At 45.7% G+C, this 25,775-nt stretch overlaps 1 protein-coding gene across 2 annotated transcripts in view; it reads left to right on the top strand.

The window, feature by feature from the left end:
- Positions 1–24,364, top strand: part of RAD50 (DNA repair-recombination protein (RAD50)) — a 217,930-nt gene extending 193,566 nt beyond the window's left edge. Inside the window, exons 21-27 of one of the 2 annotated variants that reach the window (XM_086485806.1) lie at positions 4,980–5,105; positions 5,469–5,521; positions 5,629–5,779; positions 22,215–22,277; positions 22,369–22,502; positions 23,662–23,790; positions 23,917–24,364. In XM_086485806.1, the coding sequence (XP_086341932.1) occupies positions 4,980–5,105; positions 5,469–5,521; positions 5,629–5,779; positions 22,215–22,277; positions 22,369–22,502; positions 23,662–23,790; positions 23,917–23,956 (696 nt within the window). In that variant the 3' untranslated portion in view covers positions 23,957–24,364. Of the gene's footprint in view, positions 1–4,979; positions 5,106–5,468; positions 5,522–5,628; positions 5,780–22,214; positions 22,278–22,360; positions 22,503–23,661; positions 23,791–23,916 lie in introns of those variants that run through there. The other variant, XR_015184709.1, reaches the window with a different exon arrangement.
- The last annotated feature ends 1,411 nt before the right edge of the window (positions 24,365–25,775 follow it).

Below are 25,775 nucleotides of genomic sequence, written 5' to 3'. Positions count from 1 at the left end.
GAGAGTAGGCCTCTTCCTCAATAATTCCTTCTTCTCTTCCGACGAGGGGAAGCGTAGTATGAGAGCTCTCCCCTCTGAAGACTCTCCTGGGCCATCACTTTTCTTACCTACCCTCCATGCCTTTGTGTGCAAAGGCTTTTCCATCCCCATCATGGATGTAAGGCTTGTGACCTCTTTCTCCACGTTGTTTATGTCCTTGAGACCGGTCACTCTCACATGCAGTGCTCGCATCCGCCTTCTTTGTTCCTCTTCGAGAGTCATGTTAATAAGCGTCGGTGTACAAGGAGTTTCTTGACCTTTCCCTTTCTTGGCTACCTCGAACCATTTTTTAGCCTCGTCCGCCTTTTTCTGTGTCCTTGTTATCATCTCCGCCCATGAAGATGTCTTTGCCACACTCAGCTTCTCTTCCTCTGTGATCAACCTTACGTGTTCCTTAATTTCCTTGATTTCATCAATTACCGAGGGTTGAAATTCGCCTTCCTCTAGTCCATTGCTTACTCTATCAGCAAGCTCCTGTTTAAGGGCTGAGACTTCTTTTTTGAGTACCTGTATCTCGGCGTTTGGGTTCTCCTGTTTGAGGGCTGATACTTCTTCTTTGAGTGTCTGTATTTCTGCGTTAAGGCTCTCTTTCTCCTTCTTCCACTGTGCGCCTTCATTGAAGACCATCTGAAGGAGGTTGGCCTTCTCCTTCCACCATCCTTCCATCTCTATTTTCCATTCCTTCATTTCCCTCTCCATCTGCGCCATCCGCTTATTCGTGAGCATGAAGGTTGCCTTTGCTCACGGCTTGCAAACAGGTGAGACATTGGCGGCTTCTATGTCCTGTGCAGGGTCTTCTTCAAGTGGATCCATTCCGGTGAGGCCCAAAGAATGAGAGAGAGAGAGAGAGAGAGAGAGAGGAGCGATAGATGGGCTGAGGAGGGGGGGGGGGGGGGGTTCGCGATAGACAGAGAGAGGTGGGGGGGGGGGAAGGGTGAGAGAGAGAGAGAGAGAGAGAGAGAGAGAGAGAGAGAGAGGGGGGGGGGGGGGGGGGATAGACGCGGGGGGGCTCAGCGCAATAGAGAGAGGGAGCGGGGCGGGCAGCGCGCGAGAGAGAGGGGGGGAGCAGCAGCAGGGGGTGTGGGAGAGAGCGCGAGAGAGAGAGGGTGCGGGAGCTGCAGGGGAGAAGCGCGAGGGCGGGGCATTGGCGGGTAGGGAGCACGAGGGGTAGGGGCAGCAGCAGCGCAAGAGAGAGAGAGAGAGAGAGAGAGAGAGAGAGAGAGAGAGAGAGAGAGAGAGAGAGAGAGAGAGAGAGAGAGAGAGAGAGAGATGAAATGTTATATTCACGTCTTCAAAAGGCCAAAGTGACCTATGAGACGAGAAAGTTACAATGTGGTGGATCTTATACAAAGTCAGAGTCAGAGTAACAAGATGACAAGAATGAAATGACAAATGTCACAATAAAATACTATGGAATCCTCAACTACTAGGTGTGAACTAAGCAGCTAGCTGGGATAGCTAGATCCCAAGAGATCCAGCATCGGTCGCTGGCGGATCTCATCAATCTCCTCCATGGTCAGTAGTCTGACCGGGCGTCATGCATGTCGAGCCAAAGTGATCCGAATCCTCTGATGCAGCCTCCGCCGATGCTGTGTAGTCCTCCGAAGTCGTGCGTGTGTGTGTGTGAGAGAAAGAAAGAAAGAAAGAAAGAAAGAAAGAAAGAAAGATTTTTAACGTCTATGTCAGGCCGAAATCGGCCTATGAGACAAATCAAATGTACATGGTGTGTATGTCATCCGTCTATCGGAAAGACAAATGAAACAAAACTGATACAAAACTGAACTGAATGTAGGTAGTGGAGTATCTGAGGTGGGATGGAGCTCTATCTCTAGGGGTATATGCATGTCTATATGCTCAAGGTAGTACAATAATGAGAATGCATCAAGCTATCTAGCTCCATCCTGTACTAATGGGGGGATGTAAGATGTGGTACATGGGCGGGTCTGGTGCCAAGGCTACCCGGATGAAAGTTGTCGGGTCGGCCCTCATCTGAGCCACTCGCTCCTCAGTGGCACGGCGCTCCCGGGCTCGGATCTCCTCGATCTGTCGGTGGTGGGAGCTCGCGCCCCTGTAGCCTGTGACTCATTGTTGTCGTCTAGCTCGGCTCACCTCCGCCTGTGGGAGTGTCACTCCCCTCTGAGTGTCTGGTGAGGGAGGGGCGGCAATCCTCTGAAAGAAGTCTGTGAGCTGCGATTGTCTCCCCTCTGTCTGTGTAGCTGTGTGTGGCTGTAGTAGTGTGTCCCGATGGCTCTGTATCTCTAGTAAGAAACGTCCGAGCTGTCTCTGATCTCGAGAGTCCATGATCTCTCGGAGAGTGGGCTGTCCTCTGAATAAGGCCTCATACCTGCCTCTGATCTCAGTGTATGCTCTGTATCTACATACAAAGTGCTCCTCACTCTCCACCTCCTCTGTGCAGGCTCTGCAGACTCGCTCCTCCCTGGGAACACTAGTATGTCTCCCGATCTCAATCTCTAACCTGTGTGAAGCCACTCTCAGCTGACCAATCGCCACTCGTGAGCTATGTGGCATATATGTGTCCATGTAGCGTGGTCTCTGTATGAAACCCCCATACAATATGGTGAGAAACTGGTCCTTGTAATCTGACATCCTCGTCCCCAAGCCAGGTGACTCCCAGACTCTCCTAGTGTATAGCTGCCACAGATCCTGTCTCAATACCAAGTTCCTCTCACTGCGAGAGAGGTGAACATATGGTGAGTGGGGGTCGTACTGGAATGGTGGTAGGCTCTCCATGTCAAGACCGTGTCCCTCAAACCATGCTCTGACCTGTGAGTACCATGCTCTCTCATGCCCACTCTCTGATAGCTGTATAGCTGCCTCAAATGCTCTACGAGTAAGTCTGTCAGGAGGTAGCTCTCTCATCCTCTGGATGAAGCAGACTGTCTGGAATAGTGCCTCTACAACCATAGGTGGTGTGGCGAGTTCGGCTCTAATAGTGTCATGTGGCACTGTCTTCTTGCTGCGGAGCAAGCGTGAGATCATACATACCTGTGGCCTCTCAAGCTGTGTCCACTGGTCAGCTGTCAATCCTGGTGCCCATACTGCCGCCGAGTACATCAAGGCCGGGGTGACTAAGGTGTCGAAAAGTCACCCCTTCGTGCGGGGCTCCTGAAAGTGTGCCTGGTGGCATCTCCGCTCTAGCATGGCTAGAGCTGCATATCCTCGGGTGAGCCTGTCAGCAGCAGCCTGCCTCATAGTGAAGGGTTCTGGTAGGCTGGTGAATGTGATGCCAAGGTAGACATAGGAGGTGACTACATCAACCTGTCCTCCTGCTGCTGTGAAGGTGGCAGCGCTCCTCACTGCACTGGATGTGTGAAAGATCATAACCTTGGTTTTGCCAAGGTTCACAGTCAACCCCCTGTGTGTGCTGAATTCGTCCAAGGCCTCAAGATGGCGTTGCAAGCCCTCGAGTGACTCTGAAATCAACACAATATCATCAGCATATAACATGATGTGGACCGGAGTACCTGCCAAGTCGCTCCCCTCTCCTCCTGCTCGCAGTATGTAGTCGGAGATCTCGTCGATGTAGAGCCCAAAGAGTGTCTGGGAGAGTGGGCATCCTTGCTTAACACCAATGGTGCTAGCAATGGTCTCTGAAAAACCGCCTGGGCAACGAACTCGACCCGTCACCCTCTCGTAGAGAGCATATATGGCCCAAATCATCTCTGTTGGTACCCGAATGTTGTGAAGGCGCTGGAAGAGTCTCTCGCGTGGGACTGTGTCAAAGGCCTTGCGGAAATCCACAAAGCAGCAGTAAAGGCTCTTCTTCCGCGCCTTTGCCCCATCAATGAGGCAGCGCAGAACGAAGATGTGATCAGTGGTGGAGAAAGCTCGTCTGAAACCTGCCTGGCCTGGAGCTCGTAAACCCTCGATCTCTGCGTAGCAGGTGAGCTGTGCCTCAAGTACTGCTCCATATAGCTTGGCCATCGTGTGGCCAATCATGATAGTCGTGTAGTTCCCTGGGTCCAGGGTGTCGCCAGATTTGTGGATAGGCACTATGGTGTGCTGTGTCCACTCCTCTGGGAAGCCCTCCCCTATAGCCCGGTTGAAGACATGTGCAATCAACGGGGCTATAGTGGAGGCCGCATAAATGATGTGCTCACTCTGTAATCCAGTATGGTCAGCTGATCGTCTGTGCTGCATGCGGCGTATAGCCCTCTCTACCATCTCTGCTGTAAAGGAGGAGCACGTGGGGCGTGGCTCGTGTGGCTGTGGGATAGGAGGCTGCCCTGGCACCTCATAAAGTCGCTCTGCATAATCATGCCATATCTGTGGATTCTCAATAGCTGTAGTCGGACGTGGCTCGCGTAGGGTGCGCCATGCCGTCGCGCTATCCATGCTCATGAATAGGCGGTATAGCTCAAGCTCCTGTGCCTCTTCGAATGCTCGCTGCTTTTGGCGTGTCAGCGTCTTCATATGCCGTCTGGCCTCTCTCTCTGTGATCTCTCCTAAGGCTCGCCGTGCACGGAGGCGTCGGTATAGCTCTCTGCACTCATCATCATACCAGCGGTTCTGAGGCATAGTCCCGGGGGGGGGGAGTGCGTCCTGTGTGAGTGGTGTGTGGAAAAGAGCTAATAGCTGAAGTGTGGAGAACGGAAGAGATCTGTGATGTGTGTGAGAGAGAGAGAGAGAGAGAGAGAGAGAGAGAGAGAGAGAGAGAGAGAGAGAGAGAGAGAGAGAGAAATGTTATATTAACGTCTTCAAAAGGCCAAAGTGACCTATGAGACCAGGAAGTTACAATGCGGTGTATCTGATATCAAGTCAGATTAACATCAAGTTACAATGCGGTGTATCTGATATCAAGTCAGAGAGAGAGAGAGAGAGAGAGAGAGAGAGAGAGAGAGAGAGAGAGAGAGAGAGAGAGAGAGAGAGAGAGAGAGATGCATTTCTTTTCGTGTTATGATGATGCTTTGATCCAACAGCTCGACAGAAGTAAAGGCACTTTAACGGTTTATCAGAGCAATATTGTCAAGAACAAAACAGAGCTTAAGCAAGTGCAGTACAAGGATATTGAAAAGCGTTATTGCGCCCAACTTATTCAACTGAAGGTAATCTTTTTTTATGTGATACCTAACATTTACCTTCACATGTCAGCATACATGCATGCCCGGTGTTCTACCTGCATGTGCACATGAGACTTCTATTGTTCAAGTCACAGTACTAAACTTGTCAATGGACTAAATATTCCGAGATTTGGCAAACAACACAAAGACACCATATTTCTTAATCCCCCCACAAACCGCTCTCAATTCACCAAATTGAAACAGACAAGTGCTTTCTTTTTGTGAACTCGATCCTTGAGTAGTTGTATAGAGTTGCATGTTGGCAAATACGTCTCTTTTAGTTTGGCAGAACAAAGTATTTTGTTAGAATCTGAAGGACTCACTTTTTGGTGCATGCTCGTTTTCCAGACAACAGAGATGGCCAATAAAGATCTGGATAAATATTACAATGCACTCGACAGGTATGGGTCTAAAGTTTCTTGTTCTGATCATGAGGTTAATTTCTTGCATTCTAGTAAACCTCCCAGCCCCTCATCCTCATAATAAAGTTTTGAGCATGGCGTTACAGGGCGTTGATGAGGTTCCATTCCATGAAAATGGAGGAAATTAACAAGATCATTAAGGAGCTGTGGCAGCAAACTTATCAGGGGCAAGATATTGACTACATAGCAATACGCTCAGACGCAGAGGGAGCAGGCTCCAGGTCTTATAGTTACAGGGTAAATATCTTCTTGTGAAGGTTTTCCGTTTTTGTGGGATTGTGTTGACCCATGGTTACATTGTAGTTTCTTCTTAACAAGGGATGTAGAGGTGCTAAGGAATCAGTCAGATACTGCAATATTAGCATTATCCAGAGGTGTCAAATTACTCAATAACATAGGAAATAAAGAGTTGATGTGTTCATGCGCACTTTCTATACTGCCATAGCTTGCTCTACTCACATGTTGATCCTGAGAGAGTGGGTCCTTCAAGAGGAGGTTGGAATAAAACGAAATGTTTATTTTCATCTGCAATAGGCCTGAACGACCTATGAGACCAGGAAATTCCATATCGTCATATGATCCATATGTCGAATACAAAAGACTAAGGTAAAAAGTTGTTGAGAATGCAACCAAACAAATGAATAAGTAAAGCCAGCTCTCTCAAATCAAGGCTGTCACAATAAGCACCATCACATAAACCCTCTCATGGGCCGGTCATCATGGCATAAATCTCCACATAATCTCTGTAACTCTATCGAGGAGAGTCCCATGTACTGACAAGTGACTTCTCATGCATTCTCTAATGTGGAAGCAAATCAGTGCGAAATGACAATGCCTTCCAGCTTGGAAAGCGCACTCGCATTGATCGGATAGGTCCATTCTCCTCTAATTTCATTAGACTAACTTAGGATGCCTAGTTCAGGCACTGCGTGCAGAATACCTGCCCTGCAAGAAAGAAAGAAAGATTTTATTTACGTCTTCAAAAGGCCAAAGAGAACTGGCCTATGAGACAAATCAATGTACAGAGTATATATCCGCTGGATATCCTGTGTGCGTGTAAAGTAACAAAAATGTGGGGTGTGACCGGGTAATAATCGAACATCCGGTATATACAATGGGGTGTGTGACCGGGTAATAACAAAACATTCGGTATACATGATAGAATATAGAACTGTGATCGCGAGAGAGAGAGGGAGAGAGAGAGAGCTGTGCCCAGCAGAGGCTCGTGCCATATGCAGTTACCCCCCCCCCCCCCCCCCCCCCCCCCCCCCCCCCCCCACACACACACACACACACACACCCACGCACACACGCGCATGTGCACACACACACACACACACACACACACACACACACACACTTCGTGCTGCAGATGTAGAGAGAGAGAAAGAGACCACCTCGTGTGGCACAGAGAGAGAGGGTCTGTCTGCCCACCCTGGCTGAAGCTAGTGGCGGCAACTTCCTCATGACTAGAAATCTGGCATCGTGGCCACTGTGGTCGCCACCACGTGTGCCATGCCGATCTCCACTGTCAAAGTTATCTCTGTCCAGCTTGCCTTTGCTTTTGTCTCTTTGTGAGTTCCTGCTTTTGTCTTTGTATAGACAAACCTCCCTGGAAAGCTTTCTAATAAAGGAGGGGTTCAATACAAAAGGGACGGTGGGCCCATCTCACCGGTCATGGTCTGTTGACAGCTCAGCTACATTCCCTGAAATCCAGCCCCATGCAGAGGTGCTTCTTCATTGTACAGGGTAAAACGCAAGAAACAAGGTAGACTTTATTTTCTGGAGTAAAGAAACAGGTAGTTAGACTCCTTACAAGAAGGCAATGACCACTCATTTGGGTCAACGTGAACGGCTGTCCCTCCCAAATCCATAATTTCCATAGCTTGATTGGACTATCCACCATTTGTTGGATGTACCTGACATTTGTTAGAGTTTGGGCATCTCAAGTGAACTGCCCAAAGTAATTCCATTATTTATTTTGGCTTTTAGGTATTTATTTTACTTATTTGTCAAAGTCTGGGTAGGGCAATTTACTGAGGTGGGTATATATGTGACCCCTTCACCCCATTGTACATTGTATTAGTTATTCATTGGCAAGGTTGATTGGTTCAGAAGACTACCTCTCTCTACGGTTTTCTATGGCACCCCAGAGGAGATGCTCAGAGAGCTAGAGCGAGAGGAGATGGGGCTTGAGAGATGCTCACATGACACAGTGCATACAGAGTATGGGAGATACCTCAGGGAGATGACGACTACTCACAGTTTAGCCATACTGAATGGCTTACCGACCTTCCCATCATCTACAGGTTTTACTTGTTTTCCACACAGACATGGGGTCAGTACTGTAGACTATGTTCTGACACATCCGAGCTTTATCTCACATTCAGGATTTTACAGTGGGGCCCAGGCCTGTTGGGATAGCAGTAGATCATGCACTTTTGACATTATCAATCTCCTTTGAGTACAATACATTTCAAGCCTCACGGGGTGGTAAACATCCACGCTATACTTTTACACCAGAGATTGACTCAGTCTATGCAGAGGAGATACATAGACTTTTATGCACATCAGAGTCTGTATACACAGTGGAGGAGACCACGTCTATGCTGACAGTGACATTACATGGGGCAGCGAGACAGAGGCATACCCACACACTTAGCCTGGTCAGAGACGTCGTTCTGGGCACATGCCTCAGAACAGCTGGTATGATGAGGAGTGTCGACAGAGGAGAGCTCAGATCCAGCGGGAGCTTGCATTGGGAGTGATCACCTATAGACAGTCTCGTATTGCTACATGACGACTAGTACGACGGAAGAAGCGAGCTTTCTTGGTCCAGATGGAGCAAGATTTATATCAGCTCTTCCTTAGTAGAGATTCAAGAGAGGCTTGGTGTCTATTCCATAAGCAGTCTCCCCCACCAGTGATTACTTCTACAGATATATGGGGGCAGTATGTAGCATCATTATACATTGTACCTAGACAGTCACCACTACCGGATCCACCACAACCATGTCCGGCTACGAGCACCTTCTTTACCACTGAGATGGTAAAGGAGACCATTGACAGGATGAAGACCAGACGGGCACAGGATCATGAGGGTTTGGTAGCAGAGCACATTATATATGCTGGGGACTTGTTGGCAGAGATGCTTGCATGCTTGTTCAACCGTGTCATGTGTGAGGGCTTTCCTGAGTCTTGGAGATTGTCTACTATTGTACCTATCGTCAAGACAAGAGACCCCACAGTGCCGGGAAATTACTGTACTATCATGGTAGGACACACATTGGCACGGTTGTATGCATCCATCCTTGAGGATAGGCTGAGACTATGGGCATAGCCCCCTTTCCAGTATTCTCTTGATGCACCATCTTTGGCTCTTACACGGATGGAGATTACTAGACTCTTTCGGTAGGATCTTATCCAGCTCGATACTAGGAGGACATGGACAGAGCCATCACGGGAGTTGGGTACAAAGAGGGCTTTCTATAGAGAGCATCTTCTCCAACTCACGACAGACGGATTTGTCTCACGGCCCAGCTACATGGACACACATCTATCTCATGGGTTACGATGTGCCATAGGTCATATACGCACATCTTCACACTAGCTTGGGATTGAGATAGGTAGATTCAGAGCATATCAACAGACATTAGGATATGTCAGTTATGCCATGCAGAGTTTGAGACAGAGCTTCACTACATTTGTTAATGCACAGTCTACTATGAGATACGGGGACGCTTTCACTGCTTATTCAGAGATGGTTTTGACTCGATAGATAGAGTCATGAGATATCAGCATCAGAGATGTCTCGGATTATTTCTACTTGAGATACAGAGACATAGAGACTCTATATTGAGAGGGCATAGGGAGAGACAGTCCCAGAGACGCATCTCAGATTTCTTCAGTCCGAGTACCACAGAGGCAGAGGGGCCACCATCACCACAGAGGGGCCACCATCACCACAGAGCTCGGTTCCCACCCACACACACACCAATGGTACTCACATTGACCGAGCTATAAAGTTGGGGAGATCGAGACGACCACGATTGAGGAGGGGAGCCATGCAGCACCGACGGAGATTGCGGCAGAGGATCCATAGGATTCTAGCACGACACCCAGAGTGTCGATCACGATAGACTTCATGCTACTGCTATAGTGTATCATGGTGACACTTATCCCCATTTTGTACCTTTGTGGCATTATACCATTGCTCAGCTTACCAGCCACCCATAGGAGTTGGTAGCACTCGTATCTCAGTTTCTAGTTTGTAGTTTTCTTTATTTGTGTCCAGACTTGGTACTAGACTCAACATTGTAATCAGTTTAGTCTCATAGGTTATTTTGCCCTTGTGTAGACGTTAATATATCATTTCATATCATTTCATTTCTCTCTCTCTCTCTCTCTCTCTCTCTCTCTCTCTCTCTCTCTCTCTCTCTTTAGGCATCTACTTTGCCAAAATATTGGATCATCACACAACATTCACACACAAGAAAGCTACTAGCACACTACCCCCTCTCACATGAGGGGAGCATCTTGAAGACCTTTTGTGGTCCGATGGGTCATTTTGGCCCCCCGAGGACGTAAATACAACATCATCATCATCATCATCATCTCTCTCTCTCTCTCTCTCTCTCTCTCTCTCTCTCTCTCTCTCTCTCTCTCTCTCGTTCAACTCCTCGTCGGCTCGATTTTTAAGGTCTCTTGGGATAGTTTCCTACGACGTTAAAACTCTCTTTCTTCTTCTCCTCTCTCTCTCTCTCTCTCTCTCTCTCTATATATATATATATATATATATATATATAATTTTTTAATTTTTTAATTTTCCACCAAGCACATCTCACTATGCATCCCCCAAGCGACAATCACCTTATATGATTCTGGATGAGGACATATGGGAGTTCTCTAGAGATGGGGATGTTATCCTTCCGGGGGACTTTAATGCCAGGACGGGCCACTCTCAAACAATCTTCTATGATACTTGAGAGGATATGGGTTTGGCCAGGTGTTTGCAGGATGAAGAGCACACTGGTTATGGGGGATATTTTGTGGACATGGGGACTGCACATGGATTGGCCATTTTGAAAGGCCTACAGAGATTTCCAGCATCGAGTGGGTTCACTTGTTCTCCTCACAGACATGGGGCTAGCACAGTGGATTATGTTTTGGCTCGGCCCAGTTTTATACCCTCTATTCAAGATTTTACAGTCGGGCCCAGGACTATTGAGGTAGCAGTAGATCATGCCCTTCTCACGTTTACCGTCTCTTTTCAATTCAGCACAGCTCGATTGACACAAACATCTACACATACTGGATACAGTTTCACATTAGAGACTGATTCTGTCTACAGAGATGGCATATACGGACACTTAGGTCTACTGAGGCGTCGGGACTTCTATTAGAGGAGCTTACCCAGATACTGACAGAGACATTACATGATGCAGCAGCAGAGGCATATCCACACAGCCAGCTTGAGCACATACGCCGTTCTGGGAGCATGCCCCAGAACAGTTGGTATGATGAGGAGTATAGAGAGACGAGAGTCACACTTCAGAGAGAGGTGCTTTTGGGAGTTATTACTCATAGACAGTCACAGATTTCCTTTCGACAACTGGTGCCACAGAAGAAGAGGGCTTATCTTGCTTAGCTAGAGAAGGAGTTGTATAAGCTATTTTTGAGCCAGGACTCAGGTGAGGCATGTAGATTCTTTTACAAGCACTCCCCTCCACCATCGCCTCTACCAGACCCCCAGATACCATGTCTAGAGACATGCATTTTCTTTACCGCTGAGATGGTGAAGAAAGCTATTGATAGGATGAGAACTAGAAGAGCATATGATCATGATGGATTGGTGGCGGAGCACACTATATATGCCCGAGATATACCAGAACTTCTTGCATTGATGTTCAATCGAGCCATGTTTGGGGTTTTCTTGATACTTGGAGTTTGTCGACTGTTGTGCCTGGGAACTATCCCACCATTATGATTGGACAGACACTGGCCAGGTTATAAGCATCTATTCTTGAGCAGCAATTGAGTAGATGGGCACAGAGAGCAAGCATACGCGCATCATGAGAGGGAGGTTTCAGGAGAGGTTTTTCTACTCTTAATCACATATTGACACTCAGAGCTATTATTGAGGAGGGCAGATCACATGGTAGGAGGATTTACTAAAACCGGCCCGTAGGGCTGTAGGCTTTGGCTTTCACCCGAAATTCATTACTTTAGACACACACATAGAGCACTTTGCAAAGAGAACCTGCGACGGGAATCAACACTTAAGTGCACACACGGCTCGGAAGCTAGAATGCTCGGAGCAGACGCCGACAATCTGTAGGCCCCAAAATTGGCGCCCCTTTCGGTATTTCTTTATACTTTGAGAGCGTAAATTTACAAAGTAGAGTCCTGGGAATCCTTTGTCTATATCCAACTAGATACCACTTGATTTGGCCAAATTTCGGCAGCATAACAACCCCAAAACTTGCGTGAAACCAATTCCCCTGCTCGAACTCACTTCCACTGGCATAAACCCTCTTATTCCAGCCCAAACACAGTAAATTCAGCTCGTTGTATTTACTAGTTTTTGCCCTGTTTTCAGCCCCAAACAGTCCCCGAACTGTTCTCTGCCAGTGGGGTACGATTCCCAAAGGTTCTTGCGTCCGTATGGCTGAAAAACAGTCAATTTTCTGCGCATACACAACGCTGAGTTTACACCTGTACGGTGAGGTTATGACCCTCACTGGTGCTTACTTTGGAGTAGCAGCTAGCTGCCCCTGTTCCTGCTCAAGGAGGCTCTTGCCTCGGCACAAAAGCATGAAACCACACAGCTGTACATCAGTCAAATGAAGAGCCCTCTTGTGGGGCATCACATAACTGCACCTAGGGGAGAGAGAGAGCAGTGTATAGTGTGCAGGTCATCACTTCTAGCACCACAGTGTACATGAGAGGGAAAGAAAGCACTCCATAGCTCTTAACCTGTGACAGGTTCTCAATGAAGTATCCCCCCAGCATAAATCGAGCGTCCACTCTGCTGTCCTTGACGTGTAATGCATCTGTGAACAAATAGATGCAAAAAGGGGAAGATTTCCATGGCTGCCAAAACCTGCGTATCGCTGAAAACGCAGCAAAACAGCTCTGTAAACACGCATCTGATGCCTTCCAATGCTGAAAATGAGCCCCTCGGACCTAGATAAAGTCATGGAAAGCTCAAAAATGGAGAGAAATGGCTGAAAATCACAGTTATCAGCCTCCAAAACTGCTCCAAAAAGTCAGTTACGAGTTTTGTTCTCCCAAACTTAGTAAATTGGCCAAAAAGTGTCACTTGGCACTCATGCATGCAATTTCCTCGCATTGGGCTTCCCGCTAAAAAATCTCTCAACTGGTGCATCAGTTGACTTTGCAGCAGAGTAATAAAATGTTCCCTTGGTCATACTGAAGGTAATGACGCGAACACATTTCACGCCCAAAATAGCAGTTCCCTAATTCTTAGGAGATGCTTCCGTTGGGCTCCCACTGGTCATCTGACCATCTATCCTCATTGGGACCGCATCCAAAAGTGCAATGTTGGCCAACTGTCGGATACTTTCTGTTGGTGATGCCACGTTGACTTTATGCCTTTATTGAGTTCACTTCCTAGTATCCACCAACTTGCTAAGTGCGACAGAGGGACTTACATGATGTTGAACTGAGCCTAGACATCCTTTTACTTTACGAGTTCCAGTGCCAACCAACTTCCCGTCTGCGGGTGAAACTACCGTTCACATTGGCCATACAATGTCCGACCATTTGCAACTTCAAAAAGAGGGTCTCAAATATTAATGAAAAATCATTGGAAAGAAACCAACAACTAAGGTTAGCAGTTGCCACGTCCTCGTGACATACCCTCTTGAAATCGCAAACCTTGCTCGATTGCATACCATAAATACATGCCATAGATGTAAGCACCCTTTTATCATCGCATGTATCCGTAAGAAAGACTGTCAAAACATATGTACAAATGACTTAATGAGACCTTCATACTTTTATCAAAATGTACACTGCTGTTGCACTGAATCCATGAGTACATTTGATGTGCTAGGTCTATCATTACCCCTCCTTTGCAGACATTGGGTTGGGCATATGTAGGCTGTAACCCAAAGGCCTCAAGGTAAAGCTGCAATACATTTGGTGACTTTGAGAGTTAATGCTCTTCCATCCACTTTTCATCCATAGGTGGATAGTTCTTGAACTTCACCACATAGCATCTTGCAACCTGTCCCTTAACTATTTACCTGTGCAAGAGGCTCTTGCCTCTGCAAACGAGCATAATTCCACAACTTGTGACGTACCACCCACAACCAAGTAAGCTCAAATTTGAAGATGATTTACCAATGCATCAAAGAATCGCCTCAGATAATTGGCAAGCAACGTGTCACCTGGCAGACCCACATCACTTCCGCAGGAGATCTAGTGGCCAATCTACCACCGTGAGACCTCTTCCTATCTCATCTTGGTTCATATTTGCAAACCCTAAAAACGCAGCAGAAAATCAGCCCTAATTTGACCACTTTTTAGCAGGGCGTACATGCGGAATTTTCTGTCTATCTTGTGAAGAGGAATCCTCTTCCATAATGCCCTTCCCTTTGTCGGCCATAGTGTAATCCCGCGTTCTAGTACTCTGTGTCTTTACCCAAAACAACCGAGGCTGACTCTTTGAGGAAAAAGTGATTGATGTCCCGGCAACGGAACCTTGAAACCGGCTTGTAGGGCGGTAGGCTTTTGGCTTTCACCCGAAATTCTTTACTTTAGACACACACACAAAGCACTTTGCAAATAGAACCTAGGACGGGAATTAACACTTTAGCGCACACACGGCTCGGAAGCTAGAATGCTCCGAGTAGACGGCGACAACCTGTAGGCCCCAAAATTGGCGCCCCTTTCGGTATTTCTTTATACTTTGAGAGGGTAAATTTACAAAGTAGAGTCCTAGGAATCCTTTGTCTATATCCAACTAGATACCACTTGATTTGGCCAAATTTCGGCAGCATAACAACCCCAAAACTTGCGTCAAACCAATTCCCCTACTGGAACTCACTTCCACTGGCATAAACCCTCTGATTCCAGCCCAAAAACAGTAAATTCAGCTCGCTGTATTTACTGGTTTTTGCCCTGTTTTCAGCCCCAAACAATCCCCCGACTGTTCTCTGCCAGTGGGGCACGATTCCCAAAGGTTCTAGCGTTCGTATGGCTGAAAAACAGTCAATTTTCTGCGCATACACAGTGCTGAATTTGCACCTGTACGGTGAGGTTATGACCCTCATTGATGCCTGCTTTGGAGTAGCAGCTAGCTACCCCTATTCCTGCTCAAGGAGGCTCTTGCCTCAGTACAAAAGCATGAAACCACACAGTTGTACATCAGTCAAATGAAGAGCCCTCTTGTGGGGCATCACATAACTGCACGTAGGGGAGAGATAGAGCAGTGTGTAGTGTACAAGTCATCACTCCTAGCACCATACTGTACATGAGAGGGAAAGAAAGCACTCCATACCTTCTTAACCTGTGACAGGTTCTCAATGAAGTATCCCCCCAGCATAAATCGAGCGCCCCCTCTGCTACCCTTGACCTGTAATGCATCTGTGAACAAATAGATGCAAAAAGGGGAAGATTTCCATGGCTGCCAAAACCTGCGTATCGCTGAAAACGCAGAAAAACAGCCCTGTAAACACGCATCTGATGCCTTCCAATGCTGCAAATGAGCCCCTCAGACCTAGATAAAGTCATGGGAAGCTCAAAAATGGAGAGAAATGGTTAAAAATCACAGTTATCAACCTCCAAAACTGCTCCAAAAAGTCAGTTACGAGTTTTGTTCTCGCAAACTTGGTAAATTGGCCAAAAAGTGCCACTTGGCACTCATGCATACAATTTCCTCGCATTGGGCTTCCTGCTAAAAAATCTCTCAACTGGTGCCTCTGTTGACTTTGCAGCAAAGTAATAAAATGTTCCCTTGGTCATGCCGAAGGTAATGACGCGAACACATTTCACGGCCCAAAATAGCAGTTCCCTAATTTTTAGGAGATGCTTCCGTTGGGTTCCCACTGGTCTTCTGACCATCTATCCTCATTGGGACCGCATCCTAAAGTGCAATGTGGCCCAACTGTCGGATACTTTCTGTTGGTGATCCCACCTTGACTTTATGCTTTTATTGCGTTCACTTCCTAGTATCCACCAACTTGCTAAGTGCGACGGGGGGACCTACATGATCTTGAACTCAGCCTAGACATCCTTTTACTTTACGAGTTCCAGTTCCAACCAACTTTCCGTCTGCGGGTGAAACTACCGTTCACATTGGCCATATAATGTCCGACCATTTGCAACTTCAAAAAGAGGGTCTCAAATATTAATCAAAAATCATTGGAAAGAAACAAACAACTAAGGTTAGCAGGTGCCACGTCCTCGTGACATTTACTGTACTTTTGTGGATTGCCGCAAAGCATTTGACACGGTTCCTAGAGCTCGAGTGATGCACAGGTTACAGGAGATGGGTGTACCCATAGAGCAGATTTGGCGGATCATGGCCCTGTACAAGATAGTTGTGACTCAGGTCCGCACTCCCGAGGGGGTGTTTGAGTTTTTTCACTCCACTATTGGGGTGAAACAGGGTTGTGCACTCTCCCCTACTTTATTTGGTATGTATGTGGATGAGGTTTCAGATTACATTGAGAGGGGAGGCGACGGAGGAGCACAGTTAGCGGGGACTTGGATCTCATTGCTAGTATATGCAGATGATATTGTGTTGATCAAAGATTCACCAGAGGGAATGCAACGACGTTTGGATATATTGCACACATTTGCTAGTGATAGCGGCTTATCGGTGAACCTTGGCAAGACCAAGGTTATTGTGCTCAACACCACCCCACACTGGGTCAGGCGATTTGCACCTACCTTTGCATATGGTCAGGAGACGAAGGAGTATACAAATGCATACACTTACCTTGGTGTGGTCTTTAGTGGCCCAGTGTTTTCTTTGAGGAGAGCAACAGAGGCTAGGCTAACGAGAGCATATGTGGCTTTAGGGAAGATGGAAAGGATGTGTTCGTAGATGCAGGTTCAGGAACCTCGAACAAAACTATGGCTTTTCGACACTTTGGTCACATCAGCTATGCTCTATGGGGTGCAGATATGGGGGCCATCAATGGACCTCCATAGGCGGGCTTGCAGTACTGATGGATGGAAATGCATGGAGAGTCCTCTGATCTCTATGATTTCTCGAATGATTAGGGCAAAGGCCTCTATATCACATGAGATTATCCGTGCAGAGCTCACTGCTCCCCACTAAGGATCGAAGCACTTACCAGATCAGTTTCTTTCATACACAGTATTTGGGATCTTCCCAGAGACGGATATGCCCATCTAGCTTTGGAGTCTTCTCAACAGCTTGGCTCACAGGGAGACACCTCTTGTTGGTATGCACAGATGACAACTTGGTTCAAGTTGCATGGTTTTGACATGGATAGATTAGCCCCTTTCCAGTATTCGCTGGACGCACCCTGCACCCTCGTCTCTCACACGGACCGAGATCACTCAGCTCATCAGACGAGACTTGATTCAGTTAGACACTAGGAGGACATCGATACAGCCTATGCGTGTGTTTGGCATGAAGATGGCTTTCTACAGAGAGCATCTCCTAGATCTTACAGAGGATTGTTTTGTGACCAGACCCGCCTACATGGACACTCATCTATCCCATGGATTACGATGTGTTATTGGACAGATGCGCACATCATCACATCAGTTAGAGATTGAGGCTGGCAGATACAGAAAAGTACCAGCAGAGGCCAAGATTTGTCAGTTATGCCATATAGAGCCAGAGATAGAGTTGCATAGCATATGTCACTGCCCAGTCTACTATGAGATACCACTGCCTATTCAGAGAGGGTTTTGGACCACTGCCAGAGTTATGAGATATCAAGATCAGAGATGCCTTGGCTATTTTTATGGGAGCTGCGCAGACATAGGGAGAGCCTCTTGAGGAGACTAGGCAGAAGGAGACACGAAGGGAGATCACTGATTTCTTCAGTCTACATACGTGACATTCAGATGAGCAGGCATCATAGCAGACTTCAGAGTCGACCTGTACGAGGGTACACTGATTGACAAAGCCATTGAGCTTGGGAGATCCAAACACGCACGACTATGAGGGTCATCGAGACATCGGTGGAGGCTGCATCAGAGGGTCCGGATTGTTCTGGCACGACATGGGAGAGGCCTAGTCAGAGTACTCAATGAGGAGGACATTGATGAGCTTCGCCAACGACTGATGCTGGATATCATAGGATAAGATCTTAATCCCAGCATTTCAGCCTTTCATTTCATTCCATTTCATTTCATTTCACTTTAGGTTATTTTCAGTTTTTCAGTCTTTTACACAGACATTGTATCAGATTTACCATTTGCGAACTCTATTGTCTCATAGGTCACTTTGGCCTTTTGAAGACAATATATCATTTCATTTCATTTTCTCTTTCAACCCTAGCAGGAACTGTTAATTTACCTCACTCTCAATGCTTTTGTTATGTGGGACAAAATGCTATGATATACATAGTGTGATATATGTGAAAACAGATGCCACCGTTGCAATCTTGTACATACCTTGCCGGGCAGGCGAGGCCCTGGACGTGGCATTGACACGTGTTTTATCACATTAAAACATGCTTAGCTTGCTTTAGAAATGTACAAACGTGAAGTGTATCGAAGTGGCACGCTCGTTTTGCCTAGAAAGTTCAATGCGGGTGATCTCTGTAAAAAATAGTAGGCTTTATGCGCGGGTGTATAAGATGCATCTAGAGTACTTGCCAAGTGGTAGAATGAGGTTCAAGGTGAAATTTAAGCCCAATGGGATTTTTTCCACAATTTTAAGGATTTTTCCTAGCTTGTTTGGGCTTTTTACAAAGGAAACGGACATTTTTGGGCTAAAAATGACAAAAACTTGTCAAAGATCGCTTAAAATGCCACATCACTCACAGTGCCGTGACTATTAGGAGGGAAGGAACATTTTAGAAGTACAATATCAACACTTTGAGCTCCTCTGTGAAGGGGCACAAAGCCTACACCTATGGTCTGCTAGTGCAGTCCTGTGCTGTTCCAACCGTGTATTCGAGGCTGGGAGGTCACCAATTAGGGCTTCCCCTCTTCAAATACCTACTTGGGAATGTATAATGAAGTTCTGAAGCCTCCATGAAATGGTTACGACGTAGAATTGATGCGTTTGTTTAGGGTTTTTATTAGGGCGAAAGAGCATTGCAACTATTGCAATTGGCATCGAGGCTATACCAAATCATCACACACACACACACACACACACACAAGAGTTTTGAGTTGATCTTGGCTCTTTTTCAAAGTAATGCTTTCATGGTTGGAGTTTTGTTCTTTTTGAGTGTGTTTTTAGCTTCAAATCTTCTACGACTTGCTTGATTTTGTTGCGAACTCTCATAGTCAGAGGCCCGGCGCTTTCCTAGCCCACACTCCGCACTTCTTGACAACAACCAACTTCATTCATGGTGAGCTCACAGTCAGTATCCTCACTCCCTCTCGACCTCGCAATCCGGAGATTCTCGCCCTGCATCGACAGAGACATCTATCTCTTGAAAAAGCGTATCGCTACTCAAATCGAAAAAGGAGAACCCTAAAGTTGGGTCTACAAGGAGGGGATTCACACAGGCCTAAGTGGTTGGTTGTGGGTCTACTTGAGATCTACATAGTGGAAGTCGACGCCATGTCTTACCCCCAGGCACACCAGCCCCTCATCCTCGCAAGAGCTTTCTTGCTGTAGCAACCGCACCTCGAAAGGACCCTATTGCTCGCCAATAAGCTAGAATCTCAGCCCTTGAGGCCGAGATCCTTGATCTCATTGGAGAAAATTCAGCCCTCAAACAACGCCTCCAGAAGCTTGAAAATGCACAGGAAGTGGAGAGTCAAGCTCTCATTGCAAAAGCACGAGAGGTGGAATCCTCACTTAGGGAGTCTATCACGATCGTCCAAAAGGAAGTCCAAGAAGTAACACATGGAATCACGAAGAAGATCGGCACCGAGCTACAAGCGGCCCTTCAAGAACGTCAACTACGAGACTTTCTTGGTCTTAAAGTTAGGATTGGATGACTCCCATCACCATGGTGTACCGACAAGGACACTCTTGAAGGAGCGATCATCAAGCTCAATGACATACTCCAACCAGTCAATATCGAGCCAAGCATAGTCTCTTGGATCAATGACACAAATAGGCGCTTGCCCTCTGGGCAGTGCACACTTACCTTCAAGGACAAAGAGGAGGGTTTGAAGCTGCTGCACCAATCACGCCTCCTCAAGGGAATGAAGCTCTGGATTGCCGAGGAATTGACAACCAAGCAACTCAAACTCAAAGCAAGCGAGCTTAAGAAGATGCACGAAGCTCTGGATTGCCGAGGAATTGACACAAAGCAAACTCAAAGCAAGCGAGCAGTCTACCGGAATGGACGAGCTATCATTCAACTTGAAATGCATGTGTAACTTCAAGGTTGGCCTCTCGTTGGCATCTAATACGTTGTTGTCGCTCCTTAGCCTCAGTTTGAGCTTGTATCTTCTTCAATTCTTCTTGTGCCTTAGCTGCCTTTTTTGATGGCCTCTCATTGGCATCTAATACAGTGCTGTCGATCCCAACTCCTAAGAAGCCCCTGTTGCAACTGGTAGAAAACACCCCTTAGGATTCTCTTCTCACTTTATCCCTCCCTATTCCCATCTTAAGTTAGATGGCTAGTGCATCCCTCAATATGATTTCTCCCAAAGCTAGAATTTACCATCCCCTGTGAATGCCCCACCTACATGAGTTGTATCAGTCATGTGACGGAGCCACAGTGTAATGTTTTTGTTTGGTCCCATAGATCATATTTGACCTCCGAGGACGATATGTAATCTCTCTGAAGGGTGCTTCGGCAAAGACTTTTGAAAGCCAGCTGAAGTAATACTGCTGCAACTCTGGACCAGCATTTCGAAACAGTGTTAAGGCAATAGATTTGCGCTCCCTGTGTGTGCTGAGAGGTCCTTCCCAGGACATGCTCCCGCTACGTTGTGGAACGCCCTATAGACGGCAACTGCTTTCTTCCTAACTGCGCAGAAGATTGGGCAACGCTACGAGGCTCTGGGTGATGCCGGCAAGGATTGCACACAATTGCGTTTTGAAAAGCTTAAGGCAGCGGGGGGTTCACCATTTGTGGCTCCTTGACATGCATGGCATAAGAGACCCAAATGGCAAAGACGAGGTGGTTCCCATGGTGGCCTCAAGCGATGCCGACGAACCAATACCAACCATTGGCTATGGATAGTAGATCCTCTAGCGGCCTGTGCTCGACAAAAGCCCTCAAGGAAAACGTTGCTTTGTTTGGCTCAAGATTGTGAAGCTAAAAGCAAATGCATGAGTTCGCTAGAGGACAACGGCAAAGGCACGCTTGACAAGGACGGCAGTACCAGTACTCAGTTAGCTGCCTTGGTACCCACGAGGTTCGGCAACAATTGTTATAAATGTGACATTACTCTTTGTTTGGCTCAGGAGTTTGAAGCACGGGAGTACGGGACCTGCAGCTATGCATTCCTCTTGATTTTTGCAGAGTCGCATTCGGGAGGCCTATGTGTCTCAGAGTGCGATGTTGGCCACACATCAGCAATGGTTTTGGCAGGTCCCCAAGCACTGCCTTTGGATATGTCTGAGGCCACATGGTGTGGCGTCGTATTAGTTGGTTGCTAACCAAAGTGGGTCTTTATGCAAGATAATCTCAGCGCTCATGCTTTGGGTCCTCTTCTTATTTTGTAGGGACTTCATCTTTATGCTGGCGCCATGTGATTACTTCTAGGGCATGCTTGTATGGATTGCACAGACGGTTACTGCAGCCCAGAGATCAGATCTTCTGTATTGGACTTTTTGTTGGGAGGCTTACCGTGGAAGTTCCATTTTCTTACAAATGCCCATATGGTGCAGTCAGAATATAGTAGAATACCATACAAAAATACCACCATATTACAGACAGATCGCTTTTCTTTTGTATGCTTCAAAAGAATGTTTTGTATTTTCAATGGAGGGTACTTTATGCCACAACACTGTATGCTAATGCACCGTCCAATTATGCCCTTTTGTACATTTGAGGGGAGAGCCCTCCCCTACCTCAGACACACTGGCTATGATTGATCCGTAAGCTGTGCGTCTTCTAGGTTTTTGAGGTCTGCTGCACAGCACTCGTCAGTTAACAGATCTTGGGGTACACTTTGATATCTTACTTAAGACTAGTGTAGATGGAGTGAAGTGGCATTATTTTCCATGTGATTGGTCCATGGCTTACTTTCCATATCAGCTGCATTAGGGATGAACATTTTTTTGTATATATCTCACAGACTTGAATCATCCCTTAGTGTAGGATAGCATAGCAATCTATGGGACCACTTCAATACAATTTCCTTTTTCCTTTGATAAGAAGGGTAAGAGCCCTTGTAACATTTATGCAGCATTTTGTGGGTGTGCTCAACAGGCCTTGAAACAATAACCATGTGTTGGGAGGTGCAAATTTCATTCTTAGACTAACCTGGGACTTTCCCTCTGTTTTGGTTTAAGCTTTCTCAACACTTAACAAAGCTTTGACAGATTATCGGTGCTCACTCTTTGATGCTTATTCAGGTGGTGATGCAAAGTGGAGATGCAGAGCTAGAAATGCGTGGACGCTGCAGTGCAGGACAAAAGGTATTCACATGTTTGCAAGCTCCATCACTAGCAGGTCCCTTAGATAGTGAATGGTGGATAGTTTATGCTCATTGGTGGAACAGAATTACAGGTTCTTGCTTCGTTGATTATCCGCCTAGCTTTGGCAGAAACTTTCTGCCTCAGTTGTGGGATTTTAGCTCTTGATGAACCGACAACGAATTTGGATGGGCGTAATGCCGAAAGTCTAGCTGCAGCCCTTCTAAGGTGGGAATGTTTCTTTGTGAAAGGCACAAATTTGTTTAGGGAAAAGATTGAAATATATGGGAACTTGGAAGCACGTGCATACACATAGGTGCAGCAGCTAGGTATGGGAGATGATGTCTAATATGTTGTAATACATGCACTAGACGCCTTGTTGGACCCCAAATGAAAACGATGGTTATTTTGTCATAGAATTTTCTTAAATAGCCCTAGGCATAAGTTAGGTATGATATATGTATTATGAAGTATATGAAATGACAAAATCCATCATTAGATTCAACTTTCAACTTTAGGTAACCAAATGATCAAGATTCGAAACTTAACTTCCAAGAGAAAGAGAGAAAAACCATAAAAAGCCTATCGCCATCAACAAAAAAAGGCAGAGTAGAGGTCAGTCATTTATCTGTATGGGCTGTCCATAACGTGTCACTACGAGTTTACCATGGTAAAATGGCGTACATGTTTCTAATCAATACTACGGACTATAGGGGGGAAAAACGTCAAGTTGTATATTGTAAATATATTACGTATTGTATTGCTGCTATGCAATGTCTCCATAAATGTAAGCCAAATATATAGGGGGGAAAAACGTCAAGTTGTATATTGTAAATATATTACGTATTGTATTGCTGCTATGCAATGTCTCCATAAATGTAAGCCAAATATATAGGGGGGAAAAACGTCAAGTTGTATATTGTAAATATATTACGTATTGTATTGCTGCTATGCAATGTCTCCATAAATGCAAGCCAAATATGTAGGCGTACATGTTTCTAATCAATACTACGGACTATAGGCAGAAAAAACGTCAAATTGTATATTGTAAATATATTATGCATTGTATTGCTGCTATGCATAGGTGTATTCTTCAAAGGGATTGAATGAAACATATGTCTCCATAAATGCAAGCCAAATATGTAGGTAAATCCACTATCTGTCACAAAAACAGTGTCATTTACTAGCTTTCACTTCTTATACTCGCTTCCTTGCTCATGAGCCTGAAAACTTGCCTACAAAATCTGGACTCTCTTTAGTCTTAATGATTTCAAAAAATCGAGTTATGTTCAAGCTTGTTAAGTAACAAACGTTTGCAAAACATACGAGCAAGCTCAATCTATGGCTTAGTTTGCTCTTCTTGAAATGACTTCTTTTCTTCGTTTAGGATCATGGAAGACCGCAAAGGACAGGAAAATTTCCAACTGATTGTTATTACACATGATGAGAGATTTGCACAGCTTATTGGACAACGTCAACATGCAGAAAAATATTACCGAATTTCCAAAGACGATCAGTAAGGACATGTTGCATCTTTCATTGAGTTTATGAAACACGTATATGAACGCATACTTTGCCTTCATTATCATTATAGTTTTAATGGAGTACTTATCGGTGCAACCTTTGTTCTTTTGAGTTTCAGCCAGCACAGCATAATAGAAGCACAGGAGATATTTGAGTAGGTATAAGAATCACAATGCAATGGCGGGCGTATGGAAGAGATTGACATCTTGCTATGTTTGTGCGCATGAATGCTGGACGCCACATTCTGCCAACAGCCAGTGGCGGCGGCCTGGATTCTCAATCTCACTTCATGATTACTCAAGGGATCTCTTAATGTGCCATAGTGTCTACCACCCCAAGTTGAGATTTTTTTGTGCAGATGCAAGCAAAGAAAAACTGTGTAAATAGCATTTACCTATTCAGCGATCCTCGGAGATGTACAGCTAATTAACCTCCATGAAAATGACGGTGATTTGGGGAGTTTGATGTAATGTAAATAAAAAAATGGCATAGCTTTTCCTGAAGCTTGGGCTATCTTTGTGTCTACCCGCTTGGCCTGTAATCGACAATGTTCATATTGTACTGCAGTGTCTCTTTGCATTTACTTATCTTTACAATAAACAAATCCCACTGTGTTATTGCGGTTCCACCGTGCAATTGGCTTCTTATGTTTTCTTCACCTTGGGGACTCCATTGTCTCCATATGACATCTACTTGAAGGGAATGTAATAGAAAACAATCAAACAACTCTAGCTCTTTTTTAAGAGTCGAAAATTGGCAAGAGTTTTTAAGCACGACAGACTTGAGGTGAGATTCAGGATTTCCTGCTACCATGATCCCGGACAGCATAATTCCACTTATTTTGGCCGTCCTCAGCATGATATATCCATTAATTTTCTCTTAAAGTGCTTTGAGAAGAAGCAACCGCAAGCACTTTGCTCTAAAAGCCAAAAGCTGTAATGTCTGGCCTTCAGTGGATTTACAGGTTCAAAGGTATCTGGGCCTTTTGCTTCTGAAACGAGCCTGCTTTCCTTTAGTGGCTAATATCTCAATCTGTTTCAAAAGTTGTTCTTCAAGCCTCATCCTCGGCCCTTAACTTGGAAAGAAATCATTCTAGGGGAGTTCCAAGGTCTTGAGGTGTGTGAACACGCTTAGATCCACCGGGGCACTAGGACGTTTTTACCTCAGCCCTTAACTTGGAAAGAAATCATTCGAGGGGAGTGCCAAGGTTTTGAGGTGTGTGAACACACTTAGAACCATCGGGACACTAGGACGTTTTTATGCCTTGGTTTGTGTATACGCCCATCACTCTAGGGCAAGCCTTATCTTCGTATTAGCATTGTCAATAAGACATCTTCCTGTGTTGTGTTCTCTTGGGCTTCTCCTTCATCTTCTCCATCTTCATGTACATTCCTACAACCATATTTTCAACGTTGGTCGCATAGGAGTTTCTCTCGTAATTCAGGTCCTACCACCTTAGAGTTTTTTGGCACAACTGTCCAGGATGCACTTGGGGTGGAAGATGTGGATGTGCATTCGTCAGCCTTAATAAAGCACATAGATGGTAAAACTGGTTCCCTAAAATGTCCAAGATGTAGTGCCCTAGAATACTCCGTACGCTAGATGCTTGTTCTCCCCTTTAAGCTCTAACATGATTGTATTTTGAAGTCCAGGTATCTATGACTTGAATTATGGTCACTTGATACTGTTAATGTATGGTCATCAGTTTCCTTTGGATGTATGTGTGATATGCATTAGGAAATTCGACCTTTTGTACACATTTGTGAGCTTCATTACCATGTTTTCCATTTGAAAGATGTTGCTATTATTTCTTGAGAGATTTCATCTAAGTCAATCCATCTTCACGCATGGTTTTCATCAATTCATATAGCCTCTTCAAGTCATTCTACGGTAAAAGTATGTGTGATTGCCAATGACACGTCACTCAATTTGGTTACAAATTTGATAGGTTTTATCAAGGAAGACACCATTTTCTAT

This window comes from Adiantum capillus-veneris, chromosome 2 (assembly GCF_014529385.1).
Source record: "Adiantum capillus-veneris isolate H3 chromosome 2, ASM1452938v2, whole genome shotgun sequence".
NCBI classification, from domain to species: Eukaryota; Viridiplantae; Streptophyta; class Polypodiopsida; order Polypodiales; family Pteridaceae; genus Adiantum; species Adiantum capillus-veneris.
This window is presented reverse-complemented; position numbering and strand designations above follow the sequence as displayed.